The following is a 22,876-nucleotide window of genomic DNA, read 5'->3' as shown; positions in this document are numbered from 1 at the left end:
TATGTATATATGTTTATATATAACCTTAGTCCTTCATGGATAAAGTGCTTTGAAATCTTCAGAAAAACACATGAGAAAGATGAGTAGATTTCTTATTGTCTTCTAAGGTCATGTTAAACTAGCAATTTCTTTTCAGGACTCATTACACACAAACCTCATGGAAAATTTGTGAGGCTCTCTTAAAATTATTATAGGATATTTTAAAATTATTTTTTGAGCTTTTTGCCAAAAGAAAGGTTTCATTTCACATGCAGCTGACTTCTCTTGTCTTTGTTTAGGTGTGTGAGGGTCAGATGAGAGAGCTGGATTCTTCCATCATCAGTGCTACTGACCGGGACATTCCCAAGAACCCCTTGCTGTTCAGTATCACTCACAAACCGCGTCATGGCCTCCTCATCAACAAGGCATTTAGCAGAAACTTTTTTCAATATAAGCAATCAGCCAACCCCGGCCAGAAGCATGAACTTGTCTACAACTTTTCCATGGAACTTCTCAAGAATGGTATATCATGTTTCATTTCAATTTGTTTGTTGTTATTGAGTTAATAATTTAACCCGGAAAAGACAGTAATAAATCACAGAAAGAGGAACTGAAGAAATGGCCTTCGCCTGTATTCACTTATCCCTCAAGGGTTTTCTCTGGGCTCTGGATTAATGTAGAACATGAAGTCTCAGCTAGACACAGTGGGTAATTGAAAAAGAAATAATATCTTTTCTTTCACCTTAAGAATATCAGCAAAATAATATTTGTGAATTTTGGTATTTTACCCCAAGGTTTTCATCACATAATAAAAAATTCCTTTTTAAAACAATCAAGATTATGGAACTAAATTTGAAGAGATTTGTCTGTCAAAACATCCACATTTGAAACAAATATAGAACAACCTATAATAATTCATTATTCCCTGAGGTGATAATTTGCCCTTTAAGGAAATGACAGATTGAAATAGCAGACTAAAGGATTTTTTCATTACTCTTTTTGAAAAATTGATCTTATCCCATTTGCTCATGTGCTCAGATATATCCGGCTCTTTGTGACCCTATGAAGTGTACCTTGCCAGGCTCCTCTATCCATGTGATTTTTCAGGCAAGAATACTGGAGTGTATTGCTGTTTCCTTCTCCAGGGGATCTTCCTGACTCAGGGATCAAACCTAAAACTCTGTCAAACTGTTTTCCAAAAGTAGCTGCAGCATTTTCCTTTTCTACCAGCTACATATGAAAGTTCCATTTTTTCCATGTGAATGTTATACAGGCTTTAAAAATAGTTTTTTACTTAAATTTTGATTCACCTAAAATTTATTTTGATTGTTGGCTTGAGGTAGGGGTCTAAATACAAATTCCTGTAACTAATGAACTAATTTTTTGTTTCATTTAAATACCCTGTCACCATTGTTTTCTTTCAGTTTATTGAATGATATATTTTTTCTCAATGACTTTAAGTAAGACCTTTATCAAATACTAACTTGTTTAAATAGGAACTTTTAATGAACTAGGAGGATATTACTACTTTATAAAATAGTTTGATTTTACTTTATTGTGCTGATTAATGAGCTCATGCTAATAGCAATGCCTTGGAAATTAAAACAAATTATTTATGACGGATTTTGAAATGGTTTAATCGTAAGAAAGATTTACTTTTTCTTTTTTCCCTTTGTCCAGGAATGAGGTTGATGTACGTGCATGATGATTCAGAGAGTCTTACTGATGACTTTACAATCCAGGTGTCAGACGGGAAACATAAGATACTTAAAACTGTTTTTGTAGAGGTCACCCCAGTTAATGATGAGAAACCAATGCTGAGCAAGTAAGTTACCTGAAAAGAGTCCATTTGAGATTCTGTATGAAGTTCTAAGGTCTAGAATACTAGATGCAAGTATAATGTATTTCCTCCAGAGAGAAGTCTTTAACAACTCCTGCCTGTTGCAACTTTCCCACAGACTTAAGCACCTAGAACCTTCAGTGCAAATGTTAGTTAACATAACTCCTCCTTAAAATTTCTTAAATTAGCCTTTTAATTATTTGGTTTTCCTCTAAAAGTTCTATTTAGTTGTCAGTAATTCAGAATGACCATGCATACAATACGGAATGAACAGCATACTAAATATTTAAGCCCATGCATGTATACGCGTACACACACCAGAGAGTAATTAATAAATAAATTCAACTAAAGTGTGATCATACAACTGAAGACAGTCCTTACTGTGGATTTGATTAATCTTTGAGCTAAGAGTGGCTGAGGGGAATATATTGCCGTGATTTTTTTCATTTTCATATTTCATTGTCCTCCAGTCCTCTTCTGTGTTCCATAGGGATCAATACCCTGTTGCCACCTGAGGTCAAGATGATCACCTTTTAAAAATTCTGTACTGATATTGTTTACTGCAAACTTTCTCAGGAGCTGATCAGTTTGATCATAGCTACAGAATTTTCATCAGCTATATTTCTTTAGTTCCAGCCATTTCTCTTATCATTGGCAACTGTAGAGAACTGTCCAAGGTCAAAACTTTAGGAAGCTCAACTCTTCTAAGGTCCTAGATCGAGGGAGTTGTGTGCTTCTTGGTACCTCTTTGACCATGTCAATGGTGTAGCATGATGGCTATTGAGTAGACAGTCTAAGTTTTTATTAGGAAGTGAACAACTTCTTGAAAAGGTGTAAACTCCCAAAATCTCCTCCACTTTACAGAAAAGAAACAAATCCCTTCCTTATCTTGCTGTTTCCTTATGGCCACTGAGGTCCTTGGAAACCATTATGGGAAAAATGCTGGAGATAATTTTTGGAGAGTTGCATCTCAGACATCAGATTGGCTAAGAGTATTCAATAGGAAATTTTTGTGTGTTTGTCCTTAGGATTTGTGTATTTATAAAAATTAAAAATTTTTTCAAATCGTGTTGATTTCTGGGTTTATAACTCATCTTTCTTTTGAAATGTTTTTCCTTGTTTTATTTGTTTAAATTTATTTTTATTGGATTATAGTTCCTTTACACTGTTGTGTTCCCTGGTGGCTCAGGTGGTAAAGAATCTGCCTACAGGACATGTAGGTTTGATTCCTGGATTGGGAAGATCCCTTGGAGAAGGGAATGACTACCCACTCCAATATTCTTAACTGGATAATACCATGGACAGAGGAGCCTGGCAGTCTACAGTCCATGGGATCACAAAGAGTCAAGTATGACTGAGTGACTAAAACTACTTTCTACTGTACAGCAAAATGAATCAGCAATACACATACTATTTCCTTATTTTCTCACTGGATGTTAGATTAGTATAATCTTGATTTATAAAATTGAAAATTTGAAAGATATTTTGGTAGTAAAGAGCCTCCTTTCTGATGACCTCACTTTATCTAAGAGGGAGAGAGGTGAAAAATGATGTTTGTTAAATGCTTTCTATACAACAGTGTGCTGGATTTTTTCACATATATTTAGTTAAATCCCCACCAAAATTGTGTGAAGTAGCTATTGTTTTATTCATTAAGATAACTGAGACCAGAAAAGTAAAATGACTTACAGCACTCATTCAGTCTTATCTGACTTACTATTTCTTGCTAGGTTCTTGCCATTAAACATCCCGGCATAGCGTCATCTACAGAATCACCAAAGCTCCTTCAGCTGTGCTTTGAAATCTCTCCTTTTTTCCCTTCTGTTCTTTTCCCTTCCGTATGTGTCCTTGAGCATATCACCTCTCGGTTTCTCTCAGAACACGCTCTATTATTTTTTCTCAGCTGCATCTCCCATCTCTTCCCTTTGCATTCCTTCTGCTAACAAGACACAGGGATATAGTTAATAGTGAAGGGAGCACATTCTGGAGCCAAACTGTCTTGATTCAGGCACTTATGGGTAGTGTGATCTTGAGGGAAAAAGAATGTGAAAGTTCTAGTCTTTCAGTCATGTTCAACTCTTTGTGACTATTGCCTGTAGCCCGCCAGGATCCTCTGTTCGTGGAATTCTCCAGGCAAGAATACTGGAGTGGGTAGCCATTCTCATCTCCAGGGGATCTTCCTGACGCAGTGATCAAGCTCAGGTCTCCCATACTACAGGCAGATTCTTTACCATTTAAGCCACCAGGGAAGCCCTGATTTGATATTGAATATATTACTTAACCTCTTGCTACCTCTTTGTCAACCTCTTTGTAAATGAGGGTAATAACAGTATCTTTTTCATGTGGTTGTTGAAGGGGTTCAATGAATTAAAATACGTAAAAGTATTTGAAAGACTGGTTAGTACACAGTAAGTTCTCATAACTGTCAGTTATTATCATTATTGCTAGCAGGTATCTTCATTTTAGACTGCAATGATGGCCCAGTCCCCATTCATTCCAGTGCCAAACTGTTTGAAGAAATAGCTTGTGCTTGCTTCTTCTATTTCGCCCATTGTCTCCAAATCTAATGGCTTTCCCACCAAATCTAATGGCTTTTCTCATCTGGCTGGACCTTGTTAGTGCATTTGACACCATTTCTTTGGTATTCTTTTTAGATGCTATAGTAGGTGGTTTTGGCTCGTGGGGTTGAACCCCCTTAGCCTACATTTGATTCTAGTGATGGAATATGCCCTACACCTGTCCATACCCTACTGAAGTACCTGCAGTGCTCTGCTTTTCTGCCTCTGGGCAGCAGTGGCTCACTCAGCCCCTGTCCTGGCACAGGGGATAACACTCTGAGGGCGTTCTCCACCTATGAGAGGTAGTAGATAATGTAAGGGTCCCAGCCTCCCATCCTTCAGAGCTAAAATTTGTGGCATGTTTGACGTGGCTCTTCAACAGATCCCCAGTAGGACTGAGTCCCGTAGCAATCTTCACTGCTATGTTGCTGCCCTCTCCTCCTCCCCTCCCTCTCACTTGGTCCTGAGCTCACTTCCCAAAAAATTACCTACACTAAGCCTTTGTCCCTTTCAGGGTAACACACTGTGACACACTTTCTTTTCTCTTGAACCCTCATTTTCTGACCATTTCTTTCTACCAGACTCCTTATCATCTTCCTTGTATTGGCTTCCTGTTTCAGTTCATCTATTTCTATTAAAAACACCACTGGGGATTCCCTGGTGGTCCAATGGTTAGGACTCCATGCACTCACTGCCAGAGGCTGGAATTCAATACCTGGTCAGGGAACTAAGACCCACAAGACGTGAGGCCAAAAATAAAAAATTAAATCACCACCAATCTCCATAAGTCCCAAACCAGCATTCTAGCCTCCTAGAATGATGTTGATCCTGGAGAGACAGCAATGAGTGTTCCTGAAGAAAGATCTTAGTCCCTTGCCCCAGAATTGAACCTGGGTAGCCTGGATGAAAATGAAGAATCCTTGCCACTAGACAACAAGGGTCTAGAGGCTAGAAGCAAAGTGACTCTGGCTCTTATCCTCATTGAAAAATGCATTTCTCAAGGAGGCCAAAACTGTAAAAACAGGTACAAAGTTTATTATCAGAGACACAGCATAGCATATGGGAGAGCACATAGAGAATCATTTTGTGTGTTTAAGAGTGAAGCAAGGCAGAAATACACACCTGGAGAGAAAGAGTATGTGTCCTCCCTAATGAGGAGGAGTGCAGTAAAGAGGTGATTTAAATTACTTACATAAGACAGTGCTTCCAGATCTTTGTTTACCTTTGGCCAATTATCTTGTTTCTTTTCCCATATGTGACCTGTTCAAGGATTCTCCCCAACATGTGTGTGCACCTTTTTACTAAGTTGGATTCCACTGCAGACGCTTGTGGGCACATGTTCACATAGGTGGCGCCCCAGGCCTTTTGACCACCAAGGAGTCTTCCTGCGTTTGTGCAGACAGAGAAGTTTTCCTTGACCTCAGGATTGGTCCTCTTGTCTCTTTACTTCAGCAGCGCTCAGCTTCTGCCACTAGCTTTGTCCTTGGAGTGTCTGGGTGAGAACAAAGCTGCAATTTTACTCCACTTGACAAACAGCAGCTGTTCAGCCCAGGGGCCTATCTATCTCCTACCTCAATGGTATTATAGTCTCTTGTAAAGAGGAGAGCAAAAGTTGCCTCCTACTACCAGGGAAGATGTCAGTTCCGAGAATGCAAGAGAAACCTAGTAAGGTTGAGGTGTTTGGGCCTTGACACCTAGAATTGAGGTGTTTGGGCCCTGACTTCTCAGCAGAGGACTGGAAAGCTGTTGAGAATGGTCAGTTTGCTACAAAAATGTCTTTGATCTCAATCCCAAGGAAACTTCCCAGTTTTTCTCAGAAGCAAAGTGTCACAGTTAGTTCTTGTGTGATGACCAAAACCAAGAACAGAAAGCAACAGGTGGAAAGAAATCCCTTCTTTACTTTGGTGAGACCAGGGAAAATGGCAATATTGGCTGTGAAGGCAGTCACCCTTTACAGGACACATAAAACCACAGCAGCGGTTTCTATGGTAGAAGTAGCAGCTGCTCCCTGCCCCAGCCTTCTCTTTAAGATGCCAGGAGTTGATGCCAGGCAGCTGTGGCACTTGGGAAAGATGAATTGCTGTGAAAACAGTGCCAGTTACCCAGAAGATTGTCAAGGAGAAAGAGTAATGTAGAGGGCTACAGATTGCCTAAATATCACCAAATTCATAATGGTCCATCATAAAAGGTACCAGAATACCTTGTGAGTAAGTCATTTCATCTTTTTAAGTTTCTGTCTGTAAAATTAGAAGGAGAATACCTAGCCCACTTACTTCATGGAGCTGCTGTTGTATTCATATCAAATAAAATTTTGGAAAAATATCAATTTATAAAATGTTTTAATATAAAATTATAAAGTTAATATAAAATTATATAAGTAAATAAATTTATTTTATAAAAATATATAAAATAAATTTAATATAAATTTATAAAGTTCTGTACATGTAAACAGGAGTAGGTAATTACCTCATGCCATACTCATCAATCCTGGCTAAATATTTTCAGGACTTTCACAGGTAAGGTGAAATGAGAGCTTATTTCACAAGACTGACTCATCATTTTTAGTATTTTGGAGACTGAAAATCATCCTCTAATTTTTGAAGGTTGAGCACTGTAGTAGTCATTATGAGTGTCCCCTGTTAAAGCAATGTCTTCTGTTTCAGTATCAACCCAGATATCTTCTTTTTTACAGGAAGGCTGAAATTACAATGAATATGGGTGAAACTCGGATTATTTCTAGTGCTGTTCTCTCAGCCATAGATGAAGACTCCCCCAGGGAGAAGATTTACTATTTATTTGAAAGACTTCCCCAAAATGGGCAACTTCAACTTAAGGTTGGCCACCTTTTTTTATTTTTCTGATTGACTGTAACAGGTTTAAATTTTTACAATGCACAGATTTGCATAACTGAATGTATTCTGTCATCATCATGTTTTGCCCCAAAGTAGAAATTTTAATTTTACTACTTTGGAGGGAACTCACACTATTCTAAATTTACTTACTCATCTCAGGATAAATTCAACCAAAATCAAGGTTTTCCACTGCTCATTTCTCCTTAGGATTGTACCTAAATTGGAAGATAGGAAGTTACTGGGGAAAGCAAGTTGTCTAGTTTCTGATGAGCATCAGGCATACTTTGAGATATCTTTATTTCCATCAGATTTTTATTTTAAAAAATTGGCTTTATTTTTTAGAGCACTTGTGAATATCAACAAACTGATTCTAAAGCTTATCTGGAGAGGCAAAATACCCAGAATAGCTAATACAATATAGAAGAATGAGATTGAAGGAGTGATACTAAGTGACTTCAAGACTGACTTTATACCTATAGTAACCTAACCCAGACAGTGTATGTTTGGTACAGGAATAAACAAATAGATCAATGGAACAGAATGAAAGTAAAAGTGAAGTCTCTCAGTTGTGTCTGACTGTGACCCTATGAACTACATGTAGCCTGCCAGGCTCTTCCATCCATGGAATTCTCCAGTCAAGAATACTGGGGTGGGTTGCCATTTCCTTCTCCAGGGGATCTTTGAGACTCAGGGATTGAACTCGGTCTCCCACACTCCCAGACTCTTTACCGTCTTAGCCACCAGGGAATCAGAAATAGACCCACACAAGTATGGCAAACTGATTTTGACCAAGCAGTGGAGAAAAGATAGTCCTTTAACAAATGGTGCTCACCAGACTAGTTCAGACTTTGTATGTGATGCCCAAGGATCAACTCAATACAAATTATAGATCTGTCACTTGAGAAGGTCACTCGAGTAACTCATCAAAATGTCTATGTGACTGTTTGAATGCTTAACTTTTAATAAAATGTAGACACAGCCTGAGAATAGCAGCAAGGATTTATTCTGTGGGTAACAGCTTGATTGTCTTAGATTGTGGGCACCATAGAGAATCGAAGTGAAGAGAAATCACTGATTTAAACTGAGGTGCAGCTGTGGCCTTATTTCATTTCAGAGAGTAATGAAGCAGAAATGCAGTGAGAGCTCACACATTTGGGTGGCATGGGAGCGAAAGTGTTTTTGGTTATGTAAAAATCCAGATGGGTCCAGGTTCCCAATACGGCACCACAGAGTTCTCTCCCAGCTCCCTAGGGGTTCTCCAAGTCTTTCCAAGACCAGGGAGCTGGCCTCCTGGACTTTCTCGTGCATCTTTGTTTTCTTGTTGACTTTCTTGCATTTTACCCACCTTGAGTCCAACTCTTATTTTCTTCCTCTTTGGAGGCTTGCAGATGGATTTTGTCAAGTCAAAGCTCACACTTGGGAATGCAAGTTGGGAATTGGAGATGAGGGAAAGCAAAATGTATCTTCTGGGAAAAGACTATAAAGAAAAAAGTTAACTAGATTATAGGCTGTCTGGTTTAAAACGTGAAAGAGTGTCTGCTTTAAAAATTAAATTTTCAAATAGACCTTATAATGCAAACAAACAATGAACTTAATTATTAGAATATAATTAACTTTCACCCAGTAAGAACTAGGGCAGAGCATACGTCAGCTGGGCATAAACATTAAAGAGGAGGGAACTTTATCAAAGAGAGTGACAAAAGGAAGTGGAAGCACGGTGAGGGGGGGAGGAGGGCATGTGAAATAATGTGTCAAAGGAAATAAAAAACAAATGTTGAAATTTCTGTTATAGTCTCTTAAAACATAGGAAAAGCACTTGATAATATCATTCAATAAATTTTTAAGATGACATTTTTCTTGAATTATGTCAGATGACTTTTACAAACCACTCTTAGGGAAAGCTATACATCTTAAGAGAATAACAACAGAATTACTAATCAGAGACAGATTTATTAATATTTTCTAATACTCTCAGTTGTTAGTTCTCCCTCAGCATAAAGACCTCTTTTCATTGAAAATGCCACAATTTCTGCACTGAGTTTTGTATAGAATATATGCTTAACTGACGCTGAGTTATTTTTAGAACAGTATAATTAACAATATATATATGATATTTATAGTGATTTTTGTGCTGACTCAGGATATAAATGTAGGGAATAATAGAAAATTTGATCATTTTCTTTGGTCTTTAGGAAACCTGAAAAACATAGAGACAATAAATACACCCATTCTATTTGTGTTTTATCTACTTCAGATAACTCCAGTGACAAACTGGTTTGAAATACAGATTTTATTAGTTGAACAATGATATGATCTAAAAAGAAAAAAGGAAATCCCAAGTGAAACACATTTAATTTTTAAAGAATCAATTCCAACAGCTCAATTACCCACCTGCTCTCATCAATTGAAATTTAATCAGCTATGATAGCTTATGATAAATACCTTAGTAGTACTGCAGTTGAATTGCATGACTTTGCAAAAAACTCTTTGCTTACAGCTAGTTGTTTTTCCTAAGGTTTGAAATTATTTTAATACATTTATTTCAATGAAAAATATGAGGTAGAATGGCAAAATAATTGAATCTGGGGTTTCTCTAAAATATCATTTATCTTGGAAGTTTTCAGAGGATGTGGAAGATGTTCACTAACACACCTTGGGAGGAGGGGGAAACCTGGGCAGCTGACTAATTCTGGTATCTTTCAGATAGGGAGGGACTGGGTCCCTCTGTACCCTGGCATGAAATGCACTCAGGAAGAAGTGGATTTGAACTTGCTGAGATATACACACACCGGGGCCATGGACTCCAAGAAGAACCAAGACAGCTTCACCTTCCACCTCTGGGATGGTGACAATAGGTCGCCGGCATTCGACTGTCACATCACCATCAAGGATATGGGAAAAGGTAAAGCATTTCTATCAGGCTTTATCGGGACAAACTTTTACAGCAGAAGTGCACTGCTGTAAACCTCTCCCATCTTCTCGCCCTCTCTTCTTCCTTCCCTCCTTTCCTTTCTCCTTTCCATCCTTTAGACTTGAAATTCCATCAGTTATGATTTGATCCTTGGGTTCCTCACTTGTTTCGCCTCGTTTACAAGAGTAGCCAATTCATGTGTTATTTTCAGTATTTCAAAAAGCCCGTTAAAAATCCAGCCTTGTCTGCAATATGGCTGCACAGGTTAGTTTAACTGTCAAGGTTTTATGCTTTAAGGAAAATTTTACAAATCAATGCACCAACTCTAGTTTTATCTTCAGGAATTGAATGATTACCTAAAAACAGAATTTGAAAGGGAAAAGATTTCCAATACAGTAATGATAGAGGGACTGCAACGAGATCCAACCAGTCCTTTCTGAAGGAGGTCAGTCCTGGGTGTTCTTTGGAAGGAATGATGCTAAAGCTGAAACTCCAGTACTTTGGCCACCTCATGCGAAGAGTTGACTCATTGGAAAAGACTGATGCTGGGAGGGATTGGGGGCTGGAGGAGAAGGGGACGACAGAGGATGAGATGGCTGGATGGCATCACCAACTCGATGGATGTGAGTTTGAGTGAACTCTGGGAGTTGGTGATGGACAGGGAGGCCTGGCGTGCTGTGATTCATGGGGTCGAAAAGAGTCGGACACGACTGAGTGACTGAACTGAACTGAACTGAATGATAAAGGAAATATAAATGAATATATTTTTAAAAAATTTAAAATAACACAAAGAAATTTTGTTGTTGAAAAGGTTGAAAGTTGTTACTCTTTTTGCTTTGGAAATGCTAAAACATACTCTTTAGGGATGAGGGAGAATGCTGTAAGATAATAAGCTTTTCTCTTAAAAAAATTTTTATTTTGTATTTATTTGGCTGCACCAGGTCTTTGTCGCAACACGCAGGATCTTTAGTTGCGGCAGGCGAACCCTCAGATGCAGCATGCGGGATCTAGTTCTTTGACCAAGGATTGAACCCAGGTCCCCTGAATTGGGAGTACAGAGTCTTAGCCACTGGGCCACCAGGGAAGTCCTGATAGTAAGCTTCTGTTGAATTAATTAAGCAGACCATTTGCATGATGGGACTCAACAGCACATAAATGGCAGAAGGAGGAGAGCCAAAAAAGTACTGAAAGCTCAGCAAGGGAGAGAGTAGGTCTTTGATTCTCAACTGTTACTACTGCATACTTTCACTTAGAGCTTGTGTGAGGAGAGTAAAGAACCTATCTCATTCATCTGTATAGTCCAAGACCTATATATTCTCAGGACCAAGCAAAGTCTTAGATCCTTAGTACATGCTTGATTACAGATTAACAGAATGCATTTTTTTTTTTTTTTTTGCCTTGGCTGCCGGAAAGCTCAGAGCTAAATTAAATTGGATGCTTAGGTACAGTAAAAGTTTTACTTCATGTATGTGGTAAAATTACAGCTGTCCTGAATTTTTTAAAACAAATTTTAAGCCAGATTAACTGATTTTGATTTTTTTTTGAAGGGGAAGGCTATATTATTTTATTTGCTTATTTCCTTGAAGATATATAAAAAGTTCATGTTACTGTACACATTTAATTCTCTTTGCAAAAGTAAGAGTACATTCTTCATAAATACTTGTCCAGGCAAAAGTAATACAAGGGAAATATCTGGGCAGACGACATATGTATTAGGGCAGCAGACTGTGCTGTCATTCTTAGCATGGTGCATTCCCTGGGGAGTACAGAAGTGTTCTGTTCCATGCACCCACCTGGGGATTCTCTCTAGCCAGGGGATTCTTTGTCCCTGAAGGCCTTGGAGTCACTTTGAGAGCGGGATGTGGATGACGATGGACTTCCCATGCGGTGCAGTTGTAAAGAATCCTCCTGCCAGTGCAGGAGATGCAGGAGACATGGGTTTGGCCCCTGGATCAGGAAGATCCCTTGGAAGAAGAAATGGCAACCCACTCCAGTATTCTTGCCTGGAGAATCCTGTGGACAGCCTGGCGGGCTACAGTCCATAGGGTTGCAAAGAGTCGGACACGGCCGCGCGTGCACACGTGGGTATGTGAAGGAAAATGGGAGAATTTCATGGGCTATGCGTGGAGGCAGGGTGCTTGCCCTCTATACATCCTGGTGGCTGAATCACCTTAAGGAGGCTGGGCAGTGGAAACTGGAGCAGTACATCCCGAAGAAAAAGTACTGAGGCTGGTGAGGTCCTCCCTAGTCTCTGCTACACCTGGCATGTGATTATTTTCTAAAAGGATTTGTGAAAACTTAATCAAGTAGACACAGTAACCTGTTGAAACTTTCAGTAGTTCAGAAGCTTTTCTTTTAATTTGGTGGTATTTTTTATCTCTGTACAGAATCCTATTCTTCCTTCTTTCCTCCTTCTTCACTGCTTTAGTTTTTTCCCTTCCTTCCTTCTTTTGGAGGAAATTTTCTCAGGTTGCGGTGTAACTTTATAATCAGAATTGTTCATCTCTAAATGAAATTATACTGAATTGTTAGACTAAATCAGACCCTAACATTAGCAAATTCGAACACTTTTTGGAAGCCATTATAGATAACATCATGCTTTCCAATTGTGCCGTGACTTCTGATTTGCACAGTGGCAAAAATGACTCAGACATCTTTGAGAGACATTTAGAAGGACATTGCCTATAGCTGACCCTCAACCATACTCTGACTAATGTGAAAAACAGTGCTGAAAAACTGGGTTCAGGCAAAACCTAGATATTTTTCCTGCCCTCAGCTCTATCTTCTGCTCTTCATCCTGTGGGTGAATTTTGTTTCCTGGCTTTGTTCATTCCTCTTTCTTCTTTGATGTATTCATCTTAACTCCCTCAGAATCATCCGTGGCTCAGGTTTTGATGTAAAATTAGGTTGACTGTTGATTCTACATTGAACTTAAGTTGCATTTTGAGTTAAAAAGCAATAACATATAAAAAAGATTAATTTGATCATCTAAAACAGGGTTTCCCAGTCATGGCAATATCAATATTTGGGAATATGTAAGTCTTTGTTGTGCACTATAGAATTTTTAGCAGCAGAAAATGCAGAAGAACTAAAGAGCCTCTTGATGGAAGTGAGAGGAGAGTGAAAAAGTTGGCTTAAACTCAACATTCAGAAAACTAAGATCATGGCATCTGGTCCCATCGCTTCGTGGCAAATAGATGGGGAAACAATGGAAGCAGTGAGAGACTTTTTTTGGGGGGAGGGGCTCCAAAATCACTGCAGATGGTGATGGTAGCTGTGAAATTAGAAGACGCTTGCTTCTTGGAAGAAGAGCTACTCACCTAGACAGTGTATTAAAAAGGAGAGACATTGCTTTGCCAACAAATGTCTGTTTAATCAAAGCTGTGGTTTTTCCAGTAGTCATGTATGTATGTGAGAGTTGGACTGTAAAGGAAGCTGAGCACTGCAGAATTGATACCTTTGAACTGTGGTGTTAGAGAAGACTCTTGAGAGTCCCTTGGACTGCAAGGAGATCCAACCAGTCCATCCTAAAGAAAATCAGTCTTGAATATTTGTTGGAAGGACTGATGCTGAAGCTGAAACTCCAATACTTTGGCCAACTGACACGAAGAACTGACTCATTGAAAAAGACCCTGATTCTGGAAAAGATTGAAGGTGGGAAGAGAAGGGGATGACAGAGGATGAGATAGTTCAATGTCATCCTGATTCAATGGGCATGAGATTGAGTAAGGTCTGGGAGTTGGTGATGGACAGGGAAGCCAGGCATGCTGCAGTTCATGGGGTCGCAAAGAGTTTGGCACGACTGAGCGACTGAACTGAGATGAACTCGTCTTTACCTATTAGAAGTTAGTCATTGCTCAGTTGCCAAATTGTGTCTGACTCTTTGTGACCCCATGGACTGCAGCATACCAGGCTTCCCTGTCTATCAACAACTCCCAGAGCTTGCTCAAACTCATGTCCTTTGAGTTGATGATGCCACTGAACCATCTCATCCTCTGTCGTCTCCTTCTCCTGCCTTCAGTCTTTCCCAGCATCAGGGTCTTTGAGGTTTGAGTGTGAGCTCTTGGGTCAGATGACTTGGGTATAAATTCTAGCTCTGTCTTTCCTAATTGTATAATCATTACCAAGTTGGTAACATTTGTACACCTTAGTTTCCTCATTTATAGCCTAGACACATGGCAATGGCTTATCACAGTGTTGGTGTAAAATTTTAAGGGTCTTTCTCCCTTACTTAGCACAAAGTTGAAACTCCAGGGTATTTTAATTATGATAATTTTTTGATGAACCTCAGGTGAACAAAATTTGATATAACCTTTAGTTTATGAGGCTCTGTATCCTTTGTGTGTGATCACCTTCTTTGCTCATTCAGACACTCACTCATAGTCTTTTAAATACATATAACAGCCCCTGTGTAGCCACCATACATACAAGAACTGGAATATTAACAGTATCAGAGTCTACCTATCTACCCATTCCATCCTCCAGAGAAAACCACCATCCTGAATTTTGTGTCAAGTTTCCTACCTTTGTTTGTGGTTCTCCAGGACTTGCTCACTCAACTAATACATGTTAATAAGCTGCATCTGTGTAGCTGCGTGTAGCTCTAGTGCCTTCATTTTGCTACTCTGCGAAATTCAACTGTATGAATAGGCCACAGCTTGTTTATACATTCACCTTCCGAAAAGGCATCTGGGTCATCTCCAGTGTTTTCAGTTAAAAACAGAGCTGCCGTGACCTTTCTAGCACAGACCTCCTGGGTACAAGTGCGCATGTTTCTCTCCAGCACACCGCTGGAGTGGCATCACTGGGTCAAGGCATATGTGAGTATCCAACTCTTTACAAAATAATTCTAGGTTGTGTACCAGTTTACACTCTGACTCGAACTGTGTGCAAGAGTCCCCATCCTCTTCAACACGTGCCACCTTCAGCCTTCCACATCTTGGCCTGTCAGAGCGATGTGAGATGGCAGTTTATTGTGATCTTGGTCTGTAGTTCCCTGACTATTCATGAGCATATCTTGCGTCTTTATTGGCCTTACGTGTTGCCCCTTCTCTGTGATATCTGCGTATGTCTTTGGCCAAATTCTTTGATTAATCCCAGTCATAGACATCTTGCTATGTCATGTTAGGGTTGTTTTTTTGGGGTCACTTCTTAGGTATTTTTTATTGGAGTATAATTGCTTTTCAATGTTGTGTTAGTTTCTGCTGTACAACAGTGTGAACCTCTTCTGTGTGTGCATGTCTACATATATCCTCTCCTTCTTGGACCTCCTTCCCAGCAACACCCCCTCCAGGGCACCGAGCTAAGTTCCTTGCGCCATACAACAGCTTCCCCACTAGCTATGTCTTACACACGGTAGTGTATGGGCTTTCCAGGTAGCTCAGTGGTAAAAATCCACCTGCCAAAGCAGGAGACACAGGAGATGCAGGTTCAATCCCTGGGTTGGGAAGACCTCTGGAGGAAGAAATGGCAACCCACTCCAGTATTCTTGCCTGGAGAATCCCATGGACAGTGGAGCCTGGCGGGCTACAGTCCATAGGGCTGCACAGAGTCAGGCACTACTGAGCACCTGCCCACACACGCATATGTGTGTTTGTATGTCAAACCTAATCTCCCAGCTCATCCCTCTCTCTGCTGCCCCTCGTGTCAACACATCCGTTCTCTACATCTGTGTCTCTATTCTTATTCTACAATTGAGATTTTGATTTCTGCAGTTTGGCCTTTGCTTTTGACCTTCACCATAGATGTTTTATTTTTCAAATTTTGACCACCATCTCTTCTGCCACACAGGTGATATTGTCATCCTGGCAAAACCACTTGTGGTGTCTAGAGGTGGCAGAGGTTTCCTGACGACCACCACTCTCCTTGCTGTGGATGGAACAGACAAGCCCGAGGAACTTCTCTACGTCATCACCTCCCCACCGCAATTTGGCCAGGTTGAGTACGTCCGCTATCCTGGGGTCCCCATTACAAGCTTCAGCCAAATGGATATAGCAGGGCAGACAGTCTGCTATGTGGATAAGAGCACAACAGCTGTCCACAGAGACACATTCAGGTGAGCCCTGAGGAAACTTTTCAGAATGCCTTCTTTGAATGAATGCTTAGAAAGACAAAGGCAAGGAAAAATATGCCCTTTTCCAGCTCCAGTATAAATCTGCTCTTCATCCACTGCCTCGATGGATGAGAGAGAAGATTGCACAATTAAACTGACAGTAGTAGCCAGGCCAGAAATTAGGGCTTGTTTTTTTAAAAGTAAACACCTAAGCAAATCTCCACGCAAGCTGTTCGGTGAAGAGACATGTGAAGACCTGAGGATATCCAGTAATGGGAGATGTGGTAAAGTAATTTAACCTCTTTATCTGAGTCTGTTTTTCTATCCAAGGAAAAGAAATTTGCTGGTAAACATTTGGCATAAGCAGACAGTGCCTTTTGATACAATGTGTTTGGGTAACTATATCATAAATCATGTTGTCATAAAGTGGATCATATTTCCCCATAGAAACAGTGTTATAATTGGGGGCTGTGCACCTGTTCAAGGATTCTGTATCAAATAAATCACTGGGAAGAATAACAATCTGTTGAAAAGGCAAAGATACAACAATAATGAAAGGCTGCGTTCATTTAAAATACTGAAATCTATTTCCAGTCACATAAAGCAAGAAAAACTCTAGAGGGTCTACCCTTTAGTAGTTATGAAAACTGGCTGAACTTGGGGTTCCTGATAGAAATACAGATTCCCAGGGCTGGGTTGAGAACCCAGAAATCCTGGACTAGCTTTTGGGGGACCTTGGTACACATCTAACCCTTAATTTTCTAATTAAGAAAGAGCTCTGAGAGCCTTGATTCATCTTCCATACACACAGGGCTTCTGTCCTCCACTATGATTTTTATCATGTCAGAATACAATCTTCAAAAGAATGCTATAAAATAACACAACTCTAGCAGACTGCTATGTTATTTGACAGGCTCCCATAAACTATCAAGTACACGGATAAAGCCATGTCCAAATGCCACTCTCCTCTATCATATATCTTTTCTAATTCAGTATGTCTGCTATGATAAACAATGTTTAAATGTTAGTAAAGATTATTTTGCTTGCCTTTTTGGTATTTGGAATGATGGTTTGAAAAGATGAGTTGTATAGTTAGGTAAAAAACAAATCCAGGGAACTTTAGACTAATACCTCCTTTTTTCTTTAGACAAATGTTCTTAACAAGCAGATAATCATTTGGTGGCTCACTATCTTAATACCAATTCAGTGCTTGAGTGTTGCTAGGTGTTAACGAAAACATCAGAAGTGGGGATTACTTTTCCCACTGATTCCTTGGCTTGGGATATGGTACAGAGTCATGAAAGCATGAAACTGGGGTCGGGTCTGTGTCTTCATGACCCACATATCTGGTTTTCCTCAAGTCATTCCTTCTCCTGTGCTCCTATAAATGCCTCTGTGAAAAGGAATGATGCTCACAGTGGCTATGTCAGAGTTGTTGAGGGCTTTAAATGAGCTTATGTATGTAATGTTCTTAATATGGAATCTAGAAAAATGATACTGAGGAACCTATCTGCAGGGCAGGAATAGACGAGCGGACATAGAGAATGGCTTTGTGGACACAGTGGGGAGGGGAAGGGGGACGGATTGGGAGAGTGGCATTGACATACATACACGACCGTACAGAAAATAGCTAGCTAGCGGGGTGCTGCTGAATAGCACAGGAAGCTCAGCTGGACACTCCACGGCAACCTAGAGGGGTTGGATGGGAGAGCGGGTGCGAGGGAGGCCCAAGAGGGAGCAGATAATGTATATATATGGCCAATTCATGGTGTTGTACGGCAGAGACTAACACAACATTGTAAAGCTATTATATTCCAATAAAAAACCCAAGTCATGGCACATAGGAAGAACAAGATAAGTATTGGTTTCTATTATTAATATTAGATTTTAATGTTAATAATAATGTTTCTATCGTTTTTGTTATTCTTATAGTTATTATTGTTTACCAGATTCTTTCCTTGGCCCCCTTTTTTTTCTCTCCAATCTTTACAATACCAAGATTAATCTTGAAGGAAGGAATAAGTTATAAAGAGCAATATGATTCCTTTTTTCCTGTTTATTAATGGAGGGTGGATGCTTATTAGCTTAACGCAGGTTTATCAGATTCAGGGTTTTTCATTTGACACCAATTTCTGGAACTTCTTTTCCTGTCCATTCCTGTTTGCTTCCATCCATGCCTACGGAGAGTCTGCTGAAGACATTCATGACTGTATTGGAGAAACCAGAGATTCTGCTGGTGAAGCCAAAGAATGAACACATAAAAATGTTGGGAAATAATAATTAGGCCTTAATTAGATGGTAGTGATGAGCTGAGAATAAAAAAACGATATCTATGGTGTGAGAATTAGTGATACCATAACAGCTTCCTAATTCACATCCATAGAGAATCATACTTGAGGGTGTTTATAAAATCATTCATCCCAGGAGTTTCTAAGTTTCTAGACTCTCAAGAGAGTTACCTGAGAGATTTACAAAATTTAAATTCTTGGTCCTCACTGCAGAGAGACAACCTTAGTGAGTCCAGTGTCAGGCCTAAGAATCTGTACTTTTAAAAGCTCTACAGGTGAGTCCGATGCCATTGGGACTAGCTGTGTCCAGTCCAGTCCAGTGCATTTTCCCAGTGTGCTCTGAGGCGTCTGAAGGTGTACAGGAGCCTCTGATGTCCTCTCCCAGACAGCACATGAAGGGGCTGAATTAATGGTGTTCTTCAGCTCACATCTCGAGTTACTGAGATAACTTTGTTTTGTTTAGTTTGTTGGTGGTTTGATTTTTAGTTTGTTTTGCACAGAGAGCTTCTGGGCAAGGCTTTCATTTAGCAGAAACTCTGTGTCTCCATTTTGTAAAATGAGTGATTAGTACCACCAATGCTACAAAGATGCTAAATGATGTTGGCTGGTACAGAAAGGAGACATTAAGTAATGGAGATTCGAGAGCGAGAAACTCCTTTTTAATACTCTCAGTCCTTCTGTTTCTAGAAGGAAGTCTCAGGCGGCCTGTGCTCATATGTCCTTAACAGCTCTTCAGTATGGACTGTTTTTCCCTTTTTAGCAAAGAGTGTACAGGCCGCAGGCTCCAAGCCATTGGCCAACAACATCTAGCGCGAATGAAAAACAGTTGGTTTCTTGTATTTATTTTTGTTGTGTTTATGGTGATTTCGTTTTTATGAGTGAAAACTTTGGTCTTTTAGTTGTTAAAAGGTTTCTTTTCAAGTACATTTATTTAAGAAGAACAATGAGTTGATATAAAGCAAAATGGTAGGTAATAAGAGTACAAGTAGTACCAGAAAATGGCAAAAATTGTGAAGATGGTGTTTGAATGACTCAAGATTAGGAAACAGGGTCATCGAGACAGTAAACAGCAAGCATAGGAACACACTGCTTTAATCCAGTCCCTTCATTTATGTGTAAGAAAGCTAGTCTTGATACACCTGTAATAGATCAAGCAATGTGTGTGTGCATGCTAAGTCACTTCAGTCGTGTCTGACTCTGTGTGACCCTATGAACTGTAGCCTGCCAGGCTCCTCTGTCCATGGGATTCTCCAGGCAAGAATACTGGAGTGGGTTGCCATTCCCTTGCCCAGGGGATCTTCCCGACTCAGAGATTGAACCCTTGTCTCTTATGTCTCCTGCCTTGGCAGGTGGGTTTTATACCACTAATGCCACCTGAGAAGCCTCTTCAAGCCATGTACTAGACCCTTTTTATGCAAGTATCATTGCTCTTAAGCCTTTACACCACTACCCCGAGAGAGATGTCTTGTTCCCATTTTATGGGTGAGAAAAGTGAGTCTCGAAGAGGGAAAAAGTCACCTAAATTGACATGGCTGAGTATCAGAGCTAAATTTGGGCTGAGATCTCACTGTGGAGAGGTCTTTCCATTATCCCTGACTACTGAAAACCTTGCGGAGAATCTCTGCTTGTGGGAAGGACCCTTCTCCGTGTGTGTCGTTCTGATGTTTGACCAGCAGTTTTGCATCTTATAATGGGAGAGCCTCACATCTGCTGAAGACCCTTGTTTTAATCTTGTCATTTCACTAACCCAACCATTGTGTTGTCTGCCAGGTGGCATTCAACCAAAGCTGAAAGGCTGTTTTAATGAAAGTGTGATCATGGTGCTTTTTAAAAATTAAATATATGCAACCAATCTAATCACCTAAATTTATGTTGCTTGCTGTTAAATCTGGCAAGGAATTTGGCTGGGGAGAAGAGATAAATTCTGTGGCAGAGAGCTTCCCTCCTCCCTTCACTTTTTAATGTAAGCTATGGCAGCATTAATTAAACAGGGGAGTTTAATGGTCAGATTTTACCTTCTGCAAAAATATTTTGTGAATCATAAATTTTTCCTGTATTGTTTGGTGCTGCTGGCCTGGAAGAAGGATTTGGCAGCACATTCTGGGACAGCTGACACCAAGTGATTAGCAAGCTGACTTCAGCTGCTGGCAGCCGGGTTCTAAAAGAACATGCTAATGTCCTCCATTTTGACATGCCGGTTGGACTTTTTTTTTTTTTTCCTGAAGAACTGGCTCTATTTATGATTCCATTTTTATCTTTTAAATGCCATGACAGATGGCAGATTCTTCAGCCAACTCTATTGCCAGGAAATGCAGAAAGCTTGAAAGCACCATGGTAATGGTGAAATCAGGCCGGGCAGGCACCCCACACAGATCTGAGAGTCATTCCCCAAATTTCATGAGACAGTGGTCATCTTGGCTGCGTTGCTTCTCAGGGGGGGCATAATAAAGGAAATTAAACAAAATGGACCCACATAAGGAGTGGCCACCTCAACGCCACTGGCTTCTTAAGCTTGATTAGATGCTGTAATAGCAATGGCACTATTGTTTTAAAACTTCAAAATCTATTTGGAAGGTTTCTTCTGAGGGGGATGGTGTGAGCCATTTGTAAGATCATCTGGTCAATGTTTACAGGCACAAAGCGTTGACCTTGTCGCACTGGTTCTGCTAGGCGTTTTTTTCTTTTGACTGGGAAGCCAACCAGGACCGATTCATCCCGCCTCTCACTCTCTCTGATAATGTTCTCTGCTTGCGAATAGTTTGCACTGTTACTTGTGAACGTGGTAAGATGTACTTGATCCAGTCACGTTGGGACATTGCATCCTTTTGGCCACTGGCTTGTTAGCTTTCTGTCAGTACAGACAGCTGCCTGAGCATCCCAGCTGGGAACACCGGCCTCAGGAAACATGTTTCTTATCTTAAATGGCCCCTAACCCACTCACCCTCATTCCCCTCTGACTGAGGGCAGACTGCTGATTTTCACTGTGGTCAGATGCCTGTCAGAGGCAGAGAGGAGTCTGAGATGGACTGCCTAGATCATGAGAAAACATCAGTGGCCTCAGACAGGTCACATGTATGTGGATAATGCAGCCACCTTGAGACTGAGCTTGGGGCACCCAGTGGGGCAATTTTGGAATTTAGTCTCCAGAGGAGAAAGTCAGAATCAGATACTCAAAACGGCCACCTCTGATGCACCCCTGGCAGCCCCTGGGGCTCCTGCTTCACCTTCTTGCTCCTGATGGCTGTCTCTCCCCTTCTCTTTTTCTTCCTTCTCCACCAGCATTTGACATGCCTACATGTTCTCTGGCTTAAGTCTGTGCTCAACTATAAATTGCTAATTTAAAACGACAGCCATTTTACATTGTGAAAGAGGGCAAAGTTGAAGGCTCCATGAAAATGGAGGCCCTGAGAGGATGCCTAGTCTCCAGTTTTTACCTCTGCTCAGATAGACTCCAGGGAGGAAATAGGACAAAGGTAACCAGAAGACGATAGTATAAGGGCATAATTCCATGAAGAGCATCCCCTGAGAAACAGACCATGAGTTTTGTATCTAAAAATGTGTATCACCTGATCTTTGATATTGTCAAAGTGACTAATAAAAGGTGAAGAGCATACACAAATATTTTTTCTCAGGTGTGATTTTTTTTTCTTTTTAAAAAAGAATGGATTTTGCAAACACTCCATGATCCAGCAATGAAATTACCTATTTGCTTAGAATATATTTATCCAAACATATTGTTTTGTTTTAAGGAAACTATGATTTTGTTCCATCTCCGATTCTAAAGTTGATTCCATATTCTTGTTTGAGCTGTGGGGGTGAAAAAAAACCACACACACAAATTGTATTCTTTACAAGTCAAGGTATGTGAAATGTCCCAAAATGTGTTTTATTTGGAGTATTTCACTTAGCAGTTTTAACTTTTCGGACAGATTCCTTTTCCAATCATCGCATCCTATTTTCCTGGTAGGCAGTCTTACTAGCTTGATAATTAGAAAGCTCAAAAATGTTAGCCTAGCCTTCAAAGCAAAATCTGTATCTGCCAAACTCATCTCCCTGTAACTTCTGGTCCAGCTGCTCTTGTCCCTGAGTCTTTTGCCTCAGGCAGGCTGGCAGACTCATCACACTCACACAACCTGGTTTCCTGTTCCTTCATGTTCAACAGCAAAGCATCAACCTTCTATCCCCGAAAGATATCTTTTGTAGAGAAAAAAAAAACTTGGTAGTCACATTTGTCAAATTAATAAAATAAATATAAACCCCATATCTTCTCTAATTTTAAAAAAGAACCTCCAAAGAAAATTCTTTTATCATTCAGTGTTATACATACTACAGTGTTTTAGGAGATTTTTACATCCGTGGAACATAAGAGTGTTTCTATCCCCCATGACTATTTCAG

The 22,876-nt window shown here is 40.1% G+C and overlaps 1 protein-coding gene across 19 annotated transcripts in view; it reads left to right on the top strand.

Annotated features, from left to right (window-relative positions):
• The window catches only part of FREM1 (FRAS1 related extracellular matrix 1), a 183,370-nt gene that overhangs the window by 114,906 nt on the left and 45,588 nt on the right, over positions 1-22,876 (top strand). For 9 of the 19 annotated variants that reach the window (XM_060409483.1, XM_060409484.1, XM_015093208.4 and 6 more), the window contains 5 exons: positions 279-501; positions 1,660-1,804; positions 7,070-7,211; positions 9,933-10,131; positions 15,931-16,195. In XM_060409483.1, coding sequence (XP_060265466.1) covers positions 279-501; positions 1,660-1,804; positions 7,070-7,211; positions 9,933-10,131; positions 15,931-16,195 — 974 coding nt within the window. Of the gene's footprint in view, positions 1-278; positions 502-1,659; positions 1,805-7,069; positions 7,212-9,932; positions 10,132-15,930; positions 16,196-22,876 lie in introns of those variants that run through there. The other 10 variants (XM_060409486.1, XM_042243458.2, XM_060409487.1 and 7 more) reach the window with 3 other exon arrangements.

Source organism: Ovis aries, chromosome 2 (assembly GCF_016772045.2).
Source record: "Ovis aries strain OAR_USU_Benz2616 breed Rambouillet chromosome 2, ARS-UI_Ramb_v3.0, whole genome shotgun sequence".
Lineage (NCBI taxonomy): Eukaryota > Metazoa > Chordata > Mammalia > Artiodactyla > Bovidae > Ovis > Ovis aries.
This window is presented reverse-complemented; position numbering and strand designations above follow the sequence as displayed.